General features: G+C 46.3%; 1 protein-coding gene across 1 annotated transcript; it reads right to left on the reverse strand.

Moving 5' to 3' along the window:
- Window positions 1-87: 87 nt before the first annotated feature.
- On the reverse strand, window positions 88-20,341 carry SLC6A4 (solute carrier family 6 member 4). The gene is made up of 14 exons (XM_071574760.1): window positions 20,151-20,341; window positions 13,578-14,163; window positions 12,713-12,847; window positions 11,891-12,110; window positions 11,382-11,520; window positions 10,866-11,000; window positions 9,270-9,373; window positions 8,469-8,596; window positions 7,671-7,783; window positions 6,467-6,598; window positions 5,336-5,435; window positions 4,885-4,985; window positions 3,372-3,539; window positions 88-2,333 (listed from the first exon to the last, which is right to left on the reverse strand). The coding sequence occupies exons 2-14, from the start codon at window positions 14,050-14,052 to the stop codon at window positions 2,259-2,261; spliced, it is 2,025 nt and encodes a 674-aa protein (XP_071430861.1). The 5' UTR covers window positions 14,053-14,163; window positions 20,151-20,341; the 3' UTR covers window positions 88-2,258.
- Between the last annotated feature and the right edge of the window lie 709 nt (window positions 20,342-21,050).

Here is a 21,050-nt window from a genome sequence, read left to right on the forward strand (position 1 = left end):
CTGCTTTTTGTCAGAGGCCTTGTTGATACTGAAAACTGGACTGGATATTCTGCTTTTACTTAGAATTGAGATTTTATCTTTGCTCTTCCCATGAGAGAGGCACAAGAGTCGCCTGCAGATGGTTTATGAATAGTAAATTTATTACAATAACAGTTTACAGTACAAGGCACATACTGATGACTTACAATCAGCTTGCAACACTTGTAACTAAACAGCTGCATAAATTAATACAGGTGCATCATGTACAAGGTGGAGGGAATACTTAGTTCTGTACAGCTAAAACTCCAGTTTAATTCTCTTTAGAAGGCAAAGATGGTCCTAATTTAGCAGTTTCATAACTTGTCACTGTTCAGAACAAAGGGTGGGATATACTCATGTGACAGGTGAGTGGAGGGTGAGCTGAAGAGAAGGGATTTTTTGCCTCAAAACAGTTGTAATTGCAGTGCAGCCCATTTGGTATCAACATGAGTATTTTTGTACAAAACTGATGTTTAATATATGGCTACTTGCTGAGCTACCTGATAAATATTGGTTATTTTACATATTTTCAGATGGATATGTAAACAGAAGGAAAAAATCAATTATATAAATAAATGAAATAAAGTTCTCAGTATTTCAACCACTCAGCTAAATAGAAATACTAAAAAATGAACTTACATTCAAACCAGTACACCATGTAACAAAAAAATAATGAGCACTAAACTGCTTTTCATGTTCAGTTTTTATAGAATGAAAGTATGAATGTATTTAATCTGTGTGTTGTTTAGGAAAAGAAAGGCCTTTTTAATCTATAGTGCTTTTTAGATCTTCAAATAGTTTAAGGAAATTTCCATCCTCTCCCAGTGCCTCTGGCCTCAGAGTACATTGTCCTCATGTTTTAACTGTGCTGTGTTGCTGTTGGGGCTTCCTGGCTGACAATTCACTACAAAACGTGGCATTTCTTGGGGCTGAAACCACCCAGACAAACAATGTCTGTCCTGTATGAGTGTCTTAAAAAATACAAGTTTTTTTGGTAGCTGGACACAGTCTGAAGAGGGAAGAAACTGGGTAGGGTTTTCTCCTTTATTTCCACACTTTGGTACTGGATACATGTGAGTACCTCACTCATCTTACATTTCCTGTGTATTTTTTCAATTAATGAACTCAGAAAATTTAATTTTTGGAAGCAAGTTTCAAACACACTTGAGGGATAAGCTACAAAACCATTTCCTGTGAGTAACTGTCCAGTAAGACAGATTTATTACATTTTTCTGGTGGCAGTTAAAGAACATACTCCCTTTTTAAAAGTATTTCAACAGGCTGTAGTTCTGAAAGAACAGTCCTTGTATCCCTTTTAGTTATTTCTATGTTGGAAGTTGGGCTTGAGACTTAAATGAACTCAGGTCAGTAGCTGAAGTGGAGAAGCCTTTGTGCAGGCAGCAGAGAAGCAGATTGTTAAGATTCCACTTCCTGGCATCAGAACTAAAAAAAAAAAACCCCATTGTTGGTCTGTAGTTTCCTTCAGTCTGTCAGGGCAATGATTAGCTCAGTTATGGGACAGGATGGCAACTTTAGTACTGGTCAAGTAACCCATGGTGGGTTCTTGTGTCTTGGTTTGGTCTAAAGGAAAGTGAAACCTGAACCATCACAAAAAGTGCCTTTGCAGTATTTATGATGCAATGAACAGCAGAAACTGTTCCCACCTGTGGGATGCAGGACAGGAGGAGGCCAGTGCTGAGGTGTGTGCAGAGCTGTGTGTGCTGCTGCTCAGGAGTGCTCCCTCTGCCCCTGCCTGCCCCCCTGCAGCCCTGGGGAGGAGCTGTGTTGGTGTCCCTGGTTTATAACCCCTGTGTTAGTTACCCCAGGAGTGTATGGCTATCGAAGTGCTGCATTTTCCCACGCAGTTGAAGCATTGGAACCTTAGAAGCAAATACGACATTGCCCAGCACGAGGAGCACAGCAGGAGGGTACGGGAGCACTGCCCCAGCCTGGGGTCACACTGCCCCTGCCCTGCCCACCCGCAGTGCCCACACAGGTCCCCAGCACACACAGACTGCTCCAGCTCCACAGGGAGGGGTCCAGCTCAGCCCGGCTGGAGGGCACAGTGGATTTCATTGGATTGCTTGGATAAAGGTGCTGGAGGCATCACGTTCCAAATGCCTGTTGTCAGTGGTGCAGCCTCCATGGAAAACTGCTCTGTTGTCTCAGCTGGAAAGGGGATTCTCTGGGGGAGAAGGGGAAGGGACATCACACTCCCCCTGTCCCCCAGCCCGGTGGGCTTACACGGCGTTCAGGCGGATGTCTCCGAAGGGGATCTCTGTGGCTGTCTCTGGAGTGATGCTCTTCAGAATACGCTGTTGGGAAGAAATCAGCATTAGAGATTGACTTAGGGGTAATACCTGAGAGCCATTTAGAAGGAGATGTATAATAAAGTATGACTTTACTTTGAGTTACACCTCTTAAACTGCTACTGAAGGGTGTTATCCCAGCACTATGAAGGTGTAAATTGCTATAGAAGTTCACAGCAGGTTTTTTAATTATTTGTAGCATAATTGGAATCAAAGCTTGGCAGTTGTCCTGTCAGTGCTTTAGGGCATTGCAGTTTACTTGGATCCCCTGAGCCAACTGAATGTATTCTTTATGAACTGGTATTTATTTGAACTTGCAGTAAATCCCAATATTGTCAGCTCAGCCTGCCACAGATTTATGGCAGAGAAATCTTGGTAAATATGGGAGAGAAAAAGAAGCTTTTGTTGCAGATATACCTGAGGGAACCAGCCTTTCACTGACTGCTTCATTGTGTGACACTGTCTGGGGTGATTTCTAGGAAGAGCTACAGCCTGAAGGGAAGTTCTGGCCAGGTGGGGTTGGTCTCTTCTCCCAGGCACTCAGCAATAGGACAAGGGGGCACGAGCTCAAGCTCTGCCAGGGGAAATTGAAGTTGGAGAGCAGAAAAAAATTCTTTGCAGAGAGAGTGCTCAGGGATTGGAATGGGCTGCCCAGAGAGGGGGTGGATTTCCCATCCCTGGAGGTTTTTCAACTGAGCTTGGCCGTGGCACTGAGTGCCATGATCTGGTAAAGGGACTGGAGTTGGACCAAGGGTTGGACTTGATGATCTCAGAGGGCTTTTCCAACCCAATCCATTCTATGATTCTAGTTCAGCAGAGCTAAAAAAAGATCACTTGATATAATATTTTATAAGGATATGTCAGCAGCCCCATGAGGACCTGGGGACATTTGTGAATCACTCAGAATGGGCAGAAGTCAGTTTGCATTCAGCTGGCCAGGAACAGAGCAACCAAGTCCCAGGTCATCAGTCCCTAAAACATCTACCTCTGGTATTTCTAGGGCTCCCTCCCTTCCTGGCAGAGAGACAGAGGTGACTGAGGTACCTCCTTCAGCGTCCCCGGGGTGCTGAGCAGCCGGTAGCCCATGTAGGCTGGGATGCAGATGACGGAGGAGGTGCCGATGCCGTAGCCCAGCACGGTGCTCCAGGAGGGATAGGCGTAGTCAAAGAGCCGCAGCTCGGGGGGGTGTGCCAGGAAACTGCACGTGACAAACTGCAAGAGAGGAGGAATGAGGTGTGAGCACATGGATGGTGGTGGCACACCCTGGGGGGAGTTCTGTGGTCCTGCCTTGCATTGGAATAAATGAAAACATCAGTAGGACTCGACATATGTTGACACTGAAAAAGTCCTAAATTACATTACTGTGGGTTTAAAAAAGAAACAAAAACCCCAAGGACAAGCCTCAAAGCAAAGACCAAACGATGCTGCCCAGAGCAGATGCCCTCCACACCACACTGCTCTCTCAGTACAGGAAAAGAAAACTGTCTGCTTGATTAATGCTGTTGGATCATTTCCCTGAGCATGGCTGAGAAATGTCCTATGAAACAACAAATACTTTCAGTTGAGTATCATGGGACTAATATTTGTGACTGTCTTTGGGAGTATCTCTGACTTTGTTTTTCCAGAGTAGCATCAGAAACTCAGGATTACCAGCAAAATTTCCATGCAGAAATGCCCCCCAACCTTCATGGCTTGCCTTTTATTTTAGGTTTCCACAGGGAATACAAACAGCTCTGCCTGGTAACGACATCCCCAGAGCTCTGTGCCTCTGTTTATTTTGCTGGTTTAGGATCACAAAAGGACAGCTCTATAAAAATTATTGTGGTGTCACAGTTTCATTTACAGCCTTTTCTTCTCTTTGTAGAGGTAATAAAATGAAACTCTGTTAATTATGCCTTGATCATTACAAGTGTTTTGAATTCGTTCTGTAGGTCTTAAATCTACATTCTGTGCTTCATAAGCTGCATCTTGACCTGCTCTGCTCCCACTAAGGCCAGTCAGAGATAGTGTGAACTAATTTTGAATCAGGAAATGAACACTTTATGTTCAAATGTTATCAATAATACTGCCAAGTCAAACATTTGGACAGTATTTCCAATTGTGAATTGCAGATTTATAAAGGCTGTAATTAACTGCTGTAAATTTTAAGTGGGATATTCTAAAGTTGTCAGTCAGTGGTTGCTGAGACAGAGCATTTACTTATTTTGGTTTTCCTCCTTTGACAGTGTTTCAGCAGCTTGTATTGCTTCATTTGCTGAGGTAAACATAAAACAACAAAACAAAGTAAATTTGTTCACCAGAGGGAAGGAGCAAAGTTATTCAGAACCCAGACTTACCTAACCCATCTATAAAAATCCTTAAAATTGTGATTTAGTAACAGCACCCTGCAGCATTGCATTGGCTTTTTCACTAATGGAGCCTCTCTGGTTTAACAACAATTATTACTAAAGAACTTCACAAGCAAATACTGGAACTAAGCTTTTAGAAGTTTAACAGACTGCATTGTTCAGTGGTGATTTCCTTGTGCTGAACAGAAGAAGCTCTAAAGAGAACTCACCAGAAGGAAGAGGGGACTGATGGCCACCCAGCAGACTCGCCAGTACCAGCCCGGGGCAGAGCCCAACATTTCCTTCACATCGTGGCAGAACTGGCTGATGCCTGTGGAGACAAGTGGCAGGAGGAGAGAGCTGACAGCAGGTCTAAGTTTACCCTAAGCAGGCACTCAGCATTTTTTATGCCCACCAACTAAATTCAGACTCCATCACCAAAGACTGGTTTGTTCCTGTAACTGTTAATTATATTGAATCATTAATTATTTTGCAATATAGCTCCTGTGACACTTAGATGTCTGTCTGTTTCTGTCAGAGAACAACTAGTATTAATTCTCACAGATTTAATAATCAGTGAGTTTGCAAAGAGGTTTTGTAAACTTTTTCTGGAGACATCAGTGCTCTCTGCAGAGACAGGAAATGCTGCACTGCAGGAGCTCTGGAGTGTTGTAGACCTACCATAGAACCAGGACACAGCAACTGCCTCCAGGAACACGACAGTCAGGACAGCTGGGCCCGTGGCATATTCCTCAAACAGCTTTACCACATATGCTCCTCCCTGCAAAGGAGATCAGTGTCAGTGTCCCAGGATCCAGGGACAGAAATCCTGCATTTTCACTGGTGGGAAATGCTCTCAGTTCTGGCACTTGGTGGCAGTTCCTGCCAGGGCAGTCCTTGCCATGCTGGGCATCTGCTGGCTCTCTCTGGGCATCCCTGGCAGTGGGGCTGCCCTGCAGCGAGGCTGGAACCTGCTGGCAGTTCTGTCTGGGGTTAGGGAGCACATGGGGTTGTGGTGGTTGGCAGGTGGCTTTTGGCATGTCTTGTGCCGTGGCATCTTCCTTCTCTGGCACGAGTCACAGCAACTGAACAGGACACACAGTGTTCCTTTGGTTTCTTCCCATTTGATCTAGAATCCTGGAGCAGACTGATGTTAGTTCCTTTTGGAGAAGAGCTAACCCTTGTGGAGCAAACACTTTAAATGAGAAGGAAGTTGCACATAAATGAGCAAGTGGAGCAAAACCCAACAGGAAAGCCAAGTATTTTTTTCCTTTTCCCTTGTGATCATTACACTCATTATTCAAAAATTGCTTGTCATGAAAATGAAATCCACAAGCCTTTGGTGTGACTAATTGTGATTTCAGGCCTGATAAAACAGCAAATTCATTCCTAGAAATTTTTGGAGTACAACAGTCAGTTATAACATTCTCTTGCAGCTCATTTTTAATAATTCTTTTTCTTTTAAATTCAAAATAGATTTTAAACATTGTGAAAATTGTAACAATTCATACAATTTTGACCAGGGAGTTCCTGGAGGGTTGTCTGCTGGCTGGTGCAGCAGAAGGAGCAGCCATGCCATTCATGGTGTGTGGCACGTCAGTTCTGCTGAGTTGCAGCAGGATCATTTTGCAACACATTTCTAGTGAAACTCTGCTCACATTGGTTCCAAGTAAGACATTTCTGATGCATAAGGGAAACTGGCTGGAGATTTAATCTGATTTATTGAAACTCCCTTCAAATAATACTACCCCTCCAAGATGTCATCTGCAGGAAACTGCCCATGAGGAAGGCTGAGAGGGGTGAAATACTCACAAATGTCAGCGTTGCCAGTGACCCCAAAAAGCAAACAATGATCAGGCCAAGCACGAACAGCTCCCTGCGCTTGCCCCAGACATGGGGGAATTCATCCAGGACTCCAGTAATCACTCCCTCCAGTCCTGCAAACTGAAAAGCAGGGGAAAATCACTGGAAAATAGAGGGCAGTGTTACCTGATGAAAGTGTTTCAGTGCTTCCAAGAGCTTCACAGCACTGAAACACTGGTGCTTTGTTCTGCTGCAGGGGTGGTGTGGCTGCTGGTCAGACAAGGCTTCCCTCAGAACTGAAACACTCTCTGGGGTGGGGATTCCATCTTCAGGGATGGACTGTCATCCAGGGACAGTTCTGTGTTACAGGCACAAGGATGTAGAGGGGTGGGAAATGGTTCAGTAGAACCAAGACTGTGAACTCAGCTGAGGTCAGCCTTGCTTGAAGGAGCCAATTCTCCATCTGTAAAACCAGGCTCACAGGATAAACTTCTAGTGTATCTCCTTCTCACAGTGCCATTGAGAGGGCCACCTCCAGTTCCCACCTTTTAAATCCAATTTGTGGGAAAAACTTAGAGAATTTAGTAATTGCTTCATAGGTTTACAGGTGAGAAGGAGCCTGGAAAGGCTGCATTCAACCAGGACTGTTCATCAAGTGCTTCTGGTGTTTCTGGGTCTGTTACGAGTTGTCACAGTATGACAGTGACAAATCATTTAATTCTATTTAGGCAAAAATTGGAGGAGCAGTTGCTGTCTTACAGAGGGCACGTGGAGGTGCCAGTCCTGCTGTGAACCCCCAGTGGCTGCAGGGTTGGTAGTTGTGTCTCTGTGTCGGGGTGAGGTTGATTTGGTCAGAGGAGGCAGAGACAGACTCAGGCAGCAGTCTGATCAGAAGGCTGACACCAAAGACAAAGGACTTTACTTTTCTCTACTCCCTTCCACACCGTGTCATCTCATAGTTGGTCAGTCAGCTCAGTCAAACATACATGGAAACATTTTACTGGCCAAAAGGTCTCCTGCATTCTGCAGGTGGTTCCTTCCCCCTTAAGGGTGCATTGCAAACTGCTTTCATTCAAGAATACACCCTGAACTGCTCCATATCAATCTCTTCATCAACTCCCTCAGACATCAGGGGGCTGCAGCCCCACTGGTAACCCCCACACCCGTGGGGTGAGGCCACGCGCAGGGCCCGCGGTGCCCACCCGGCACTCACCGTGCTGTCCAGGCCCAGCGTGAGCAGCATCAGGAAGAAGATGATGGCGAAGAAGGTGGAGGCTGGCATGTTGGCAATGGCCTCGGCGTAGGTGATGAACAGCAGGCTGGGCCCTGGGGCAGAGCACGGGGCATGGTCAGCCACTGCTGCCATGGGGAGGGCAGCTGGTCCCCTGCCACGCTGCCCCCCGAGGGAGCCCCCGCAGGCTGTCCCACCACGTGTGTATCACAGAATGATCTGGGTTGGAAGAGACCTCTGAGATCATCAAGTGCAACCCTTGATCCAACCCCACTGTGATTACCAGATCATGGCACTCAGTGCCACATCCAGTCTCATCTTAAAAACCTCCAGGGTCAGAGAATCCAACCCCTCTGTGGGCATTCCAATACCTGACCACTCTCTCTTTAAAGAATTTCTTCCTGATATCCAACTCAAACCTCCCCTGGCAGAGCTCAAGCTGTGCCCTCTTGTCCTACTGTTGGTTGCCTGAGAGAAGAGATCAATCCCCACCTGGCTACAACATCCCTTCAGGTAGTTGTGGAGAGTGCTGAGGTCCCCCCTGAGCCTCCTCTTCTCCAGGCTGCACACCCCCAGCTCCCTCAGCCTCATATGTGCTGTATTTATGGGCTGATTTTTCAGCTGTTCTGTGTAACAGTGCCCTGATCATAAAGTAAGTCACTATCCCGAATTTTGTACTAAATATTTCTCATGATCTGGGCTGTTCTCAATCTAGAAGGTAACACACAAAGACATTCTTTCTCAGAAGCACTTTGAGGTGTGTACAGAGCATTAACCTACCAGTGTCCTTGGCCACCTCTGCCACGTCCTCGTTCCTCATCTCGGCCATGTAGCCCAGCACGGTGAAGATGACAAATCCAGACACAAAACTGGTCACGCAGTTCACGGTGCTGGTAACCAGAGCATCTCTGCAACACAACACCTAGCTCAGGTCAGGGAACAGGCACCTGCCAGGAAGGGGGGCTTGCAACCAGATGGGGTGAGTCAACCATCTGGACAGACTCCTGGCAAAACCAGGGGAATACAGGGGGGGAAAACAAGCAGCAGATTTGAAAGAAAGGGAAAAAAACCAACCCGCAACTACATTTCCTTCTTCAAATTCAAACATGCTGTGACATTAGTCTGACACTGCACTGAATGCTGGCTGTTTACTGGTGTTTTAAAAGAAGAGGAGTTACTATAGGAGTATTAAAGAATTGAGAATTTTATTTCCCAGATTAGAAATAGAATTTTTCTAAGATAGCAAGGAAACAACTATAAGTTGCCTTTCTGCTCAAGACTATGAAGTCATTTCCTAACTGACTCCTGAGATTAAATAGTTACAGTGTGATTGTTTGGCAGGGGTTTAGTCCATTTTGTTATGGCAGGTTCCTGCATCTCAGACCTCTGGGAAAAATGATCTCTCTTTAAGGTAGGCACAACAGAGAAGAAATGCTTTAGATTGCAGGTTCTTTTACACTTCTGTCTGATTTGTGTGCACACAGGCCTGACAGTTCAGTGCCTTTCACCAGCACCCTGTTTCTTTTCACAAATACCCACATTTTTAGCTGGATTTTACTTATAGAATAAGGTAGAACTCACTGGTAGCAGTTGTTATGGAATTTGTTGTAGCTTGCATAAGCCAATAGGACCCCAAAACCTGGTCCCAGGGAGAAAAAAATCTGAGCTGCTGCATCCACCCAAACCTGAAAAATATTGAAGATCAAGAAAAAAATACATGAAACAGATTGAATGAATTTGGCATGCTCAGAATATCATTTAATCCCACAAAAGGGTGTCTCACTGGTCTGCCTCTGTCCTTGTCCTGATCTAACACACACTGTCCAGAGAGATGTTGAAATAGGAATGTTTATTCTAGATTTGTGTAAATATCTACTCTAATTTTGGTGCCTGTGTGTACTTACTGTATCTCTACACTGTTGTGGCAGTTTCACTTCTGACAGCATCTTAGATTAATTCAGTGATTTGCCTGCAAACAGTTGAACTCCAGTATAGGGAACTTTCTATCCATGATTTTGCAGTCTTCCTCCAAAGTCTCTGTGCTCTGGAATAGTTCTGTGTTTGGCTTTGTGCCCTCCAGGCTGAGTAGTAAATGATCACTGCCCAGATTTTTCCTTGATTTATGGAAATACATTTGACAGTGTGGATGCAGTTCTAGTCCTCAGGGCTCAGCTCAGCTTTGTTGTAGCCCTGACAGATGCAAGTGTGATGATCCTGTTATGAAAAGCCTGTTGTACTTGAAAGGTGGCCACAGCCCTAATGAGTAATGTTCTAAAGTACATTATCAGTTCTCTTTCTGAAAGTCCTCATTCATTTATCCTCTTCTGATTGAAACATGGAGTTCATTACAACTCATTTCTAATATTCCCTTCCATGGTGTGAGGCCATCCTGTATCACCCAGACAGGGCTCTGTCATCGTCCAGCACACAGATTGCAATCTGCTGTCCTCACTCCAGATACATCCAATACAATATCAATGGCCTTTATTGCTTTTTCACAAGATGTGGTTCCTTATTGGAGATGCTGCTTTATCAGAGACTGGTGTCTTTTCATTTCCTCTTCATTCAAAACTCTCCATATCAGCTGGGCAGCAGCAGACTTGCAAACACTGGAATTTTTTAATCTATGTGTTTGTAGTATTTATTGCTTTGGGGTTTTTTCCATCACCCTCCTCACCAGACCCTTTCAGAGGCACTGAAGTAAGTGCAGCCTTGAGTCTGATGGGCTTGTTTGTCATGCACAGAGTTCAGGGCTGGATCAGATACTGGAGTGCCTGGGCTTTGTTGGTTCCCTCAGTCTGGTCCTCACTCCTCCTTTGCTTTCAGGTTTTGGAGGTGTATCAGGCCTAACTGATTTATTCCTCCTCTACAGGCTGTTCCCTGGTGAAAAAGTGTTTGGTCACTTATTTTCTTTCTAATCACATCACTAATTCTGATCAACCACTGTGTGGGAGTTCTGCCATTAGTTCAAGCTAAATTCGTAGTGGACTCTAATCTCTAAATTCTGTATAATTATAGACAGAATATCAGGACTGTTAGAGAAGAGCATGGAGTCAGGCTTTTAAGTCCATGCTAAGCCATCTGTTCAGTCACACTCCCTGCTGAAAACAGGCCCTGAGATGTGTCTGTGCTGATAACACTGACACAGCAACTCTCTGCCCCCCATAATGCTTTTACCTCCGTGGCCAGGAGTTTCTGCCAGTCAGGTTTCAGGTAGTAGAGGACACCTCTCCAAGCCCCAGGCAGAGTTGCACCTCTCACTAGCAGGATAAAGAGGATGATGTAGGGGAATGTGGCAGTCACCCAAACCACCTGTGAGGGAAGAGGGTGAGAAGGTGTTTGCCATGGGCAGAAAGTTAACAGGAGTAATAAGAACAAGATATTCACATTATACCTCTTAACATTTATAACACCTTCACATGACCCTCTCTGGGGGTCTGTAAAGGGCAGTGTGCACTCTGTGCTGCCTTCCCTGGCAGGGCTGTTCTTGCCCAGAGAACAGGGGTGTAACTTTCTGTTGTCATACATTACTTGGATAACAATGGCAATTCCTCTGCAGAATTCCCAAATACATCAGCCCATAACCCTGTCTCAAAGGCAGTCTGAGATAATTCCCTGACAGTTAATTGGCTCATTTAGAGCTGCCTCTAGGCTATACTGTATCAGGTTGATTTATCTTGCTTTTGCATTCACCTTGCCAGATGTTTTGACCCCTTTCCAGATGCTGAAGTACACGATGGTGAAGATTAACAGTAAGCAGAGGGTGAGTTGCCAGCTGATGCCCCCCAGGTCCTCCAGCCCCTGGGACCTGTGCACCTGCAGAACTTGGCGGCTGGAAGGAAAGAAACACATGGCAGAGATGGTTTTTAATCAAATGCTTACATGAAGTTTGCTTTGAGCAGTCCCATACTGTGCTGTCAGCTTGACAAGGACTTCAGAGGCCTGGATAAGTAGCCTTCAAAGTCAGGACATTTGAATTTATTTTATTTTATTTGAAAGTGTGGTATCAGTGGTACACCAGGGATAACAAGTGATGAGATCCGAGTGCCCCCACACCCCCTAAGCTTGCACACACCTACAAATCCTCAGTGATGTGAGTGGCTGAGCAGAGGGTGCCAGGGGCACTGAGCCTGCCCTGCAGGGCCCAGCTGGCCACGCTCCCCCAGCCTGGCTCCTGTCTGTCCTCACTTACATGCACTTACGTATAAAATTCCTCTGCAGGAGAGGTGGAGTGGGCAGACCAGCTGATGTTGGCCCTGCTGAAGTAGTTGGTGCAGTTGCCTGTGTTCCAGGGGTTTGTGCAGCTGGTCCAGGGCAGCTCCGCCGTGAAGGACGAGATGAGGTAGTAAAAGGCCCAGGCCATGATGGTGTTGTAGTAGGAGGCCACGTAAAGGTCTATGACACAGATGGCAAAGCCAATTCCTGGGGAGGCAGGAAACAATTACAGTCAGTCAGGGTAAATTTTAGGCCAAAAATATAAGGAATTGGTTATCATATCAACTACCATAAGTAACTGTTTAAGGCAGCCCTGCAGGATGTGCACAAACCCTCCCAAGTGTTCACAACACTGGAATGTCATGTGACTTCAGAGACAGTCAGGCTCTGATCCCAGTAAAGCATCCTCAGTCAAGACAGAACATGCTTGTAGAGGTTTTTAAATCTGTTCCTTAAACTTCTGGAATTTAGAAATAGGTATCTTACATTCTCAGTAAACAACACTGGGAACAAGAGTCAGTGAGAACATAGAACACCTCCTTTAACTACCTTTTATTTATAGTTTCAGGCTTGGCTCAGGGATGTGGACTGGTCCCTATATAGTCAGTTTGAGAGTTGCACATTACAGGTGTATACAAGAGCACACACATGTGCAGGTGTACATGGAGTTTTAGGAAATCTTTCTTTTGTAAAGCCAAAATCTTGTGTAGAACAAGCCTTACTTAGTTTTATGAGATTTTTTCCCTAGAAATTTCATCTTTGTAGGAAAATGTCCCAGTTACTCAGAAAGTTCCACCTCCCTTCTTTACCTTTGAATATAGGACATATTTTTCTCCAGATGGAAATACACCCATTCCTGTGGTACTGTCCTAGTGCTAATTCCATATAGAAGAGAGGAATCCCTCCGAAGATGGCCATGATTGTGTAAGGAATGAGGAATGCTCCTACAAGAGAGAAAGCACATCTTTGCAGCTCTTCATAGGCCTTCCCTTCCAACAGTACCAGCACTCCATGAACAAGAGTTCCATTTATCCCACAGGGAAAATGCCCATCCCCTCTGCAGCCAGTGTGAATTACTGTGGGATTGCTGTAAGAGTAACTGCTCAGCACTGTGAACAGGGAGCAACACTCAGGCCAGACTTCTCCCAATTCTGTAATGAGTACAAGCAGGACTCACCAGGACTCTGCTGGCTGCAGTGGTACAGCTGTGAGGTGGGCTACAGATAAATAATTCATTTAGCCAGTAAAATGCCTTTGTCACATCAGGGAGACAAAAGTCCTTTTCAGGATCTCCTTGAAAAGATTTTAGATTTATATTTTGGCTCTTATGTCAGTGTGTCTAAGACCTTCCCTTCCTCATGAGTTGCTTTTGACATGTTGATTTATCTGAGTTTAAAATAGTCCTTTGAACAGGGATTGAGTCTTTTCTGTTGGAAGGCAATTCTGCACATAACTGGCTCTCAGCTCCTGGTTATACTGATTTTTTAAATCTTGCTACGTAGTTTTTTTTCATCTTAATGTTATCCTATCCCAATATTTAGGATTTCCAGTCTGCTTGAAATGTAAGTAATTCCCCTCTGGTCATTTGTTATACATGATATTTTAATAGGCACTAAATTACCCATTTATAAGCAAAGAAGTTCAGCATTAAGGAACAGCCTGCAGGGCACTGACCTCCTCCGTTTTGGTAGCATATGTAAGGAAATCTCCACACATTTCCCAGATCCACTGCATAGCCAATGACTGAGAGGAGAAAGTCAATCTTTTTACTCCAGGTCTCTCTGTCCTCGAGCTCCATCAGCTGCTGCTGCCCCTCGGCCCCGCAGGTGGTGGAGGTGGTGGTGGTGGTGGTGGTGGCTGCGGGGGCCGTGCCCTGGGCATCCTCCCCCTCTGCCACCCCATTGCAGGGGGCCGAGTACCCGTTGGAGAGCGGAGCCGCCTCCCCTCTGTGCCCCTGGCTGGCACGGGCGGTGCTGCCGTCCTGCCCCGGCCGCAGGGCAGGCGGGGCGCTCCTGACCAGCACTCCGTTCTCCTTACAGTCCTCTCCTTTGCTGCAGTCTGAGACATCTTTCTTGGAGGTCAGAGGCTCGGTCTCGTTGCTTGGGACCTTTTTTTCCATAGTTTCTGGGGTTTGCTGGATCTCTGGCATACAGGCAGCAGCACACGGTCCCCTCGGGGCTCCTCCCACGCCTTTATTCCCAGCACTTCTAGAATTCCTCTCCCATACTTAAATCCATCAGATTGAAGGCACAAGCATCATCTAAGAAATGAAAAAAGAGTTAAAAATCCATGACAGGCCTTACTGATGCTGGTAACTTTCAAGTTACAGTGACAGACTCTGTGATTAAGATACTGTTGGAAGTCATTAACCATGACAGCATGCAGAGTGAATCGTGAGCAGGCAGTGCATTCAGGATCGTCCAGAGGAGGGAGGGCACAGTGATCCCCTCCTGCAGCACAGGGGCTGGACCTGCAGGGCCCCCCACGGCAGCTCTGCTGGGCTCTGGGCATCGCTGCCACCTCACAGCAGTCCCAGTCCTGCTGTCCTCTGCTGTCCCTCTGGGCCTGGTCACCCCCAGGAGGGCTGTGGGACTGACAGTCCTGCTGTCCCTCTGGGCCTGGTCACCCCCAGGGGGCTGTGGGACTGACAGTCCTGCTGTCCCTCTGGGCCTGGTCACCCCCAGGGGGCTGTGGGACTGACAGTCCTGCTGTCCCTCTGGGCCTGGTCACCCCCAGGGGGGCTGTGGGACTGACAGTCCTGCTGTCCCTCTGGGCCTGGTCACCCCCAGGGGGCTGTGGGACTGACAGTCCTGCTGTCCCTCTGGGCCTGGTCACCCCCAGGAGGGCTGTGGGACTGACACTTTGCACACTGAGCTCAGAGTTTACTGTGACTTGTATTTTCATTTTCATAAGCTCATCCTGTGACTGTCCCACTCATCCTGTGGCAATTTCTAGATTCACCCAGTATGAAGCAAAAAGAATTATTTAAACAAACATGAGATAACCATGGATATAAAAATTACATTTCATGACCACCTTTCTTGAGAACCCCCCAGTCTCTGTTATGTTTAGCAGCAGACCTGGAGGGCTTAAATGAAACTTAAGAAAAGTATTTAAATCTCACTGGGTTTGCATCAATTAAGGTTTGAGGCTCAGGCAACAGGAATAGCAAGAAGAAAAGATTGTGAACTTCAGTTTGATTCTTTTGATTAAGAACTAACATGTGAGTCTAAAGGACAAAACTTGTCCCCAGTTTTATTTGACTCTTTGGGTAAATAAAAGCATCTTCCATTCTATGGAGAGTCACACAATCTACACTGTGCCACCACAGATTAAATTATTACAATTACATCTATTTTTTTCCTTTGCAAAGCATTTTACCACAGTAACTACCACTGTCACATCCCAGCAGAACAATAAGGATTATTTCACTTTTAACTGCAGGAAAAACTAAAGCAGAGAAGGGATATTATTTGCTTATTTTTAGAATTTGCTGATTACCAGAGCTATTAAAACTCAGGTTTTTCCCAGCTTTCAGCCTTTTGCAAAGACAATTTGTTAAACCTCTTCTAAACATTTCAGTGCAAGCAAAAAGAGAAGGAAAGTTGTCAAGCTGCAGAGCAAACAGGAGGATGTTCACAAGATAAAAGTCACTTCAAAGTGTTGTTTATGACTTTCAGAAATCTCTGGTTCTCCAGGCTTACATTCTGTCCTTGCCCAAATATTGTCCTTTTCATCACAAAGCAAGCAGTGCATCATTAAAGTGAATTTTTTGCTGCCTTTAGTTAATCACCCACAAAGATTGAAACATCAAGAACAGGAGTTTCTGTTTTACCTGCAGGACTAGAAAACCTGAATGTCTTTGGAGCCCGAAACCTTCCACATGTCCCCAGAGAGCTTTTGTAGATGGGAATCCCACTGGTGTCAACATGGGATTTCTAGGAAAGGCCACAGCCAATCCTGCCCTTGTACAGAGCAGGTTCAATGCAAGGTAGGAACATGCAAAAGTGACCTGAGCCCTTCTGGACTTTACACCTCTCTCCCATAAATGGGAAAGCAGTAAAGGATGTTGATTCAACTGCATTATCTCATGGGACAGACTTTCCATTCCTGAGGCTTAAACTCTCACTGTGTTTGTGAAGCACTTTGTTTCTGCACAGACACTCTCAGTGCTTTCCTTACCAAGGGGAGGTCAGTGAGTGTACTGGGATTTCCAAGATCTGTGACAGTCAGGACTGTTGGCTCTCCAGATCTAAGCTCCTTCTGGTCTTCTGCAGACCACAGGAAAGAAATATGACATCATTTGAAATATTTTTATAGGATTTTCAGTAATTTGAGCCTCAGCTGTGCAAAATTACATGTGAATTTTCAGGGGCTTCAGCTGAAATTTGAACTGCTTTTTTCTGAAGCTGAATTACAGCTCCTCAGTCATCCTGGGAAAGCTCTGGAGTGACAGACTCCAGGGCTGTGCAGTTCACAGGGCATTGCTGGCACATGACAGCAGAACAGTTAGAGGATCAGAAGGTTTCATTACACTGTAAAAAACTGTGGGAGAATGTACTTTTCCCTCTGCTTTGTTACAACTCAAGAAAAAAACATACTTGAAGGACCCGTAACAGCTACAAACAGCACAGAGCTGCCCAAGGAGAGCTCTGGGGTTGGCACCTGTGCCAGGACAGCGGGGAAGGGACCAGGGAAGGTGATGCTGTCAGGGGAGGACTCTGCCCCTTCAGCCTCCCTTCCTCTGCAGCGATGGCTGAGGGTTCAGTGCTGGGATGGTGACAGTGAACCATCCCAGGAATGGCACTTTATTGCCTGTTTTCAATCTGAGCTGTCCCAAAGGTTGCTCTTACATAACTGCACCTTGGCTGCTTATCACCCCTAATTAGCTGTGGAAGAACAAGAGAAGATAAAACAGGGAAGAAGAGTCATCTGTGCCTTCCCCTGATCTGTGTTTGATGGATGTGCCTTTGCTCCCTGAGGTGGCCCTGAGTGCTTTGTCTCTCTCGCTGGCTCTGCCCAGGGGTTGTTCTGCAGGGCAGTTTTCAGCTCGGTGTTTCCCTGCCGTGCAGAGCACGTGGAAGGCGCCAGGCTGGGCATGGCCCCCTCCCTGAGCAAAGAGTGACTCAGGAGGAGTGACCCTGGGAGAGCAGCGTGTCCACCACAGCCATTCCCTGCTCTGCCTCTTGGGTGAAACACTCGCAGGATAATTGAAGACATGTGTTTGTACACGCTTGGCTGGAGCCACCAACGCAGTTCACAGCAGCCAAAGATTAATTAAATTACACTCATTTATCTCCCACACAGCTGAACTTGAACTGGCACTGTAGGTGTAGAAGCCCTGGATGTTCCTCGGTGCACAAATCTGGCTCCTTTGCCTCTATCAAAGCACTCCTGGAGGAGCATCCCTGGCCTGAGCCCGGTGCCTTTGGCACAGCTGATGCCTCATCCCCTTTTTTAATGGAGCACACAGAGACCTCTCGTGGCACTGTGGGAATCCCTTGCCTTTCATGCTCTGCCACAGAGTAAACAAATCTTTCCAGCACTTTAAAACCAAGTGGTTTTCCTGCTGTTTTTATAAAATGAGAAATTGCCTTTTAATGTGTCTGAGTGAGTAAAGCACTGAGGTTGAGATACAGCAAATAAAAGATGGTTCAGGGTGGCAAATCTCAAAGCCTTGAGTCACCTGGAGGGTGCTGTGTGTGAGGTGTGGCTGCAGTGCCTGGGCAGCACAGGACTTGTGCTCACTGCAAAGTCATTCCTTGGCTCCAAAGGATCAAACATATTTTCACTCACACAGTCGCAACAGTTGTAGATTTCTGTGTCTTTCACTTCACCCAAATGATGTTCTTATTTCACGTGCTAATTTTACCAAGCAGAGCCTGTGGAGGAGCAGCCTCTCTGTCAGTGGGTGCCAGCTGCATTCCTGCAGCAGAACTCAGGGAAGCACCACCCCTCCCTCTGCTCCCGCCGCTCACATGCAGGGACACGCAGGGAATCAAAGCACTTTGAACCTCAGACAAGAGCTGGCCCAGGGTGTTGGCAAACAGAATCAAGCACTGAGGTGATTTCTGTTCACTTGACCTAAATCTCACTTTTATCACCAGGTGTTTCAGGTGTCTAAAGTTCTGTAGCTGCCTGACTGCACGTTGCACCTCGCAGTTCCCACAGACAGTTGTACCTAAGTGGAAAGAGTCCAAGGAAATTCCTTTTATCTAGAATTTCGAGCAACAAGTTTGAATGACAAGACAGAAATCATTTCTCCTGCACAGGAGAATCATAGAATGGATTGGGTTGGAAAAGCCCTCCGAGATCATCAAGTCCAACCCTTGGTCCAACTCCAGTCCCTTTACCAGATCATGGCACTCAGTGCCACGGCCAAGCTCAGTTTAAAAACCTCCAGGGATGGGGAATCCACCCCCTCTCTGGGCAGCCCATTCCAATGCCTGAGCACTCTCTCTGCAAAGAATTTTTTTCTTATCTCCAACTTAAAATTTCCCCTGTACTGTTTACCTGGAGGCACCATTATCCATGTTTCAGTCTGAAAGGAAAAAGTCTGCAGGAAAGAGAGATTTTTACCTTTAAAAATTCGCTGAGAAGACACTGTATTTTAGTGGGAATGCTGCCAAACTGGTGACAGTCATTTAAAGGGGGAAATGCATTTTGTGGCTTGAGAGTGTCTGTGTGTAGTGCAAGGAAACAGATAAGCTTAGAGGGAAGACGCTGCTCTTGTGCTCGTCCTCAAATTATATAAGCTTGAAGGAAGAGTCACAGCCCAGCAAACATCACCAAATAAATAGAGCACCGTTCCTTAATAGCAGATAATGTTTCTTTGAGTTTGGCTTGTTAGTGGCTGTCTGGGAACCACAGCCCTTTATTGGGGCTCCAAGTGCTCCTTCAGTTCTTTATGAAACACTCGGCCCTCCGATGGGGCTCGTTGTGTTGTAACAGTCCTGTAAGATTCAGATCAACAGAGCTGCAAACACAGGGCTTGGGGGAAGAGCTCAGACATGAGCACGGAGGGACCCCAGGACATTTCAGCTCTGATCCCGTTACCAGTGAAACTCAGCTGGTTCTATTTCCATGGAGAAAAGCAGGAAAAGCTTAAATACACTGCACGTTTCCATGTGTGGGAGCAATTCAAGGTTTTATGAAGTTCCAGTCTTAGGGCATTTTTACTTAATTTAACCATCTGAAGTTCATCAAACCCTGCCCAATTAGAAAATGGACCCACAACTGTCCCTTGCCACACAAGTTCACAAAGAACTCTCCAAGAAAATGATGGTCAATTCACCAGCAAGAGCCCCAGAAGGTGCAGCCCAAGGGTGTGAGCCCTTCCCTGGTAAAACTCTGACAACTGACAACCCACATTAATAAAATGCCACAACATTTTCTACAATCCAGATTCATTAAATGCACAATCCTTTTCCCCCCAGGATTCTTAAGTTTTCCCTGCCTGTTCATGTATTCAGTTACATTACATTCCTTACTTAAACTTCCATATTTCTTAGCAAACTAACCCAGCAAGACAGTTGGTTTCAGCAGACAGGATTGACTATAAATACACAGGACATGCACTTCTGATTTACTACTCACAATAAATCTGTCCCATTGAGTTCGATAATTTATAGCACTAGAACAGTTTAACTTTGAAAATATAACTTAATATGGTTACTAAACCTCACTTTACCCTTTCAACATAAGTAACAACTTGCATTGACTTTTTTCCCTTTTCCCCTTCAGGTTCTGTTGCTTTCCTTAATTTTTCCTTACAGTTCAATGCTTTTTATAAATTCTAAATAACTTTACATCTGTAATGCAGTGATGTGAACTGCCAGAACTCTTCATTTCAGATTGTCAGAACATTTTCTGCTCACAGGCATTTGACTCCCAACAGTCCTAATTGCTGGACAAGAGCCTGAACACGACAGAGCAGAGCGTGGAACAGCAGAGAAGTGAGAAAAACCATTAGAAGTTTTAAAAAATCAAAGCAAACTTTCACCAAAAATCAACGTATCCTCTGCCCCCACAAGCTTTGTTAGATGCACATTTTCCTGATGTTTTAGAAACTAATCAAAGACCTTAGAGTTAAAAAAAAAAAAGAAACCAAATGTAATGTACAGCTTTCAGCCTGTCATTAGTATTTCAGATTTATAACGAGCTGAAAGGAGGGACGGGAGTCGCTGGGACTCCGGAGCCTCCTCAGAGCCCTTTAGCCATCCCCGTGTTAAAGAAATGATGCGGTACCTGAGTGCGGGCCGGTCCGGAGCGCGGTCCCTGCGCTGTCCTCGAGGGACCGGAGCGCTGTCCTACCCCGAGGGACCGGAGCGCTGTCCCCGCGCTGTCCCACCCCGAGGGACCGGAGCGCTGTCCCTGCGCTGTCCCCGAGGGACCGGAACGCTGTCCCCGCGCTGTCCCACCCCGAGGGACCGGAGCGCTGTCCCACCCCGAGGGACCGGAGCGCTGTCCCCGCGCTGTCCCACCCCGAGGGACCGGAGCGCTGTCCCACCCCGAGGGACCGGAGCGCTGTCCCCGCGCTGTCCCACCCCGAGGGACCGGAGCGCTGTCCCCGCACCGGCCGCGGGGCGCAGCCTGCGGACGGAGCGGCATCGGGGGCAGCTTTTTGTACGCCGGGCCCCTCACATGGTCTGATGGCCAGATAATCCGCTGCCAAAGAGCTCTGCAAGAATTTTTGCGTCACTTCAGGCAAATAAACTTTACGTTTCGCCGGGGCCGCAGCTCCGTTTTCCTCCTAGAGGTGGGTGGCTGCATTGTCTGAGTCCGAGCCGCAGCCAGGGCAGGCAGCGAGGAGGAGAGAGGCTTTGTGGGCACCGACAGCTTTGTGGGTGCTGGAAATAGTGGGATGGAGACAACAGACAGCATGGAAGTTTGGAGGGAGTTGGTAATTACAAGTTTACAGGTGGATCTGTAGAATGCAGGAGAGGAAGGACTGGGATATCGTCACACAGTAAAAGGGCTTGGAAAGAATAATTGCTACTGCTGAATGTTTGCATTATTTTAATAAAGAAATCAGGCTTAGCCTTGTTCTAAAGCCTGAAGCTTTAAAATTAATTTTCATTAATGAATTTAATTCTTTACAAGCCTTTTGCTGCCTCAGTAAGCTCAGGAAGTAATTTCCTCTCTTAT

Source organism: Pithys albifrons, chromosome 21, assembly GCF_047495875.1.
Source record: "Pithys albifrons albifrons isolate INPA30051 chromosome 21, PitAlb_v1, whole genome shotgun sequence".
NCBI classification, from domain to species: Eukaryota; Metazoa; Chordata; class Aves; order Passeriformes; family Thamnophilidae; genus Pithys; species Pithys albifrons.

What these genes read in the sequence shown, in the direction of transcription:
- SLC6A4 (XM_071574760.1), bottom strand. Translation starts at nt 14,052, where the DNA reads ATGCCAGAGATCCAGCAAACCCCAGAAACTATGGAAAAAAAGGTCCCA. An exon ending in AGAGGTGGCCAAGGACACTG is followed by an intron (nt 7,784 to 8,468) that starts GTAGGTTAATGC and finishes GCTCTGCCCCAG; the next exon opens with GGCCCAGCCTGCTGTTCATC. An exon ending in CCCCGGGGACGCTGAAGGAG is followed by an intron (nt 2,334 to 3,371) that starts GTACCTCAGTCA and finishes TCTTCCCAACAG; the next exon opens with CGTATTCTGAAGAGCATCAC.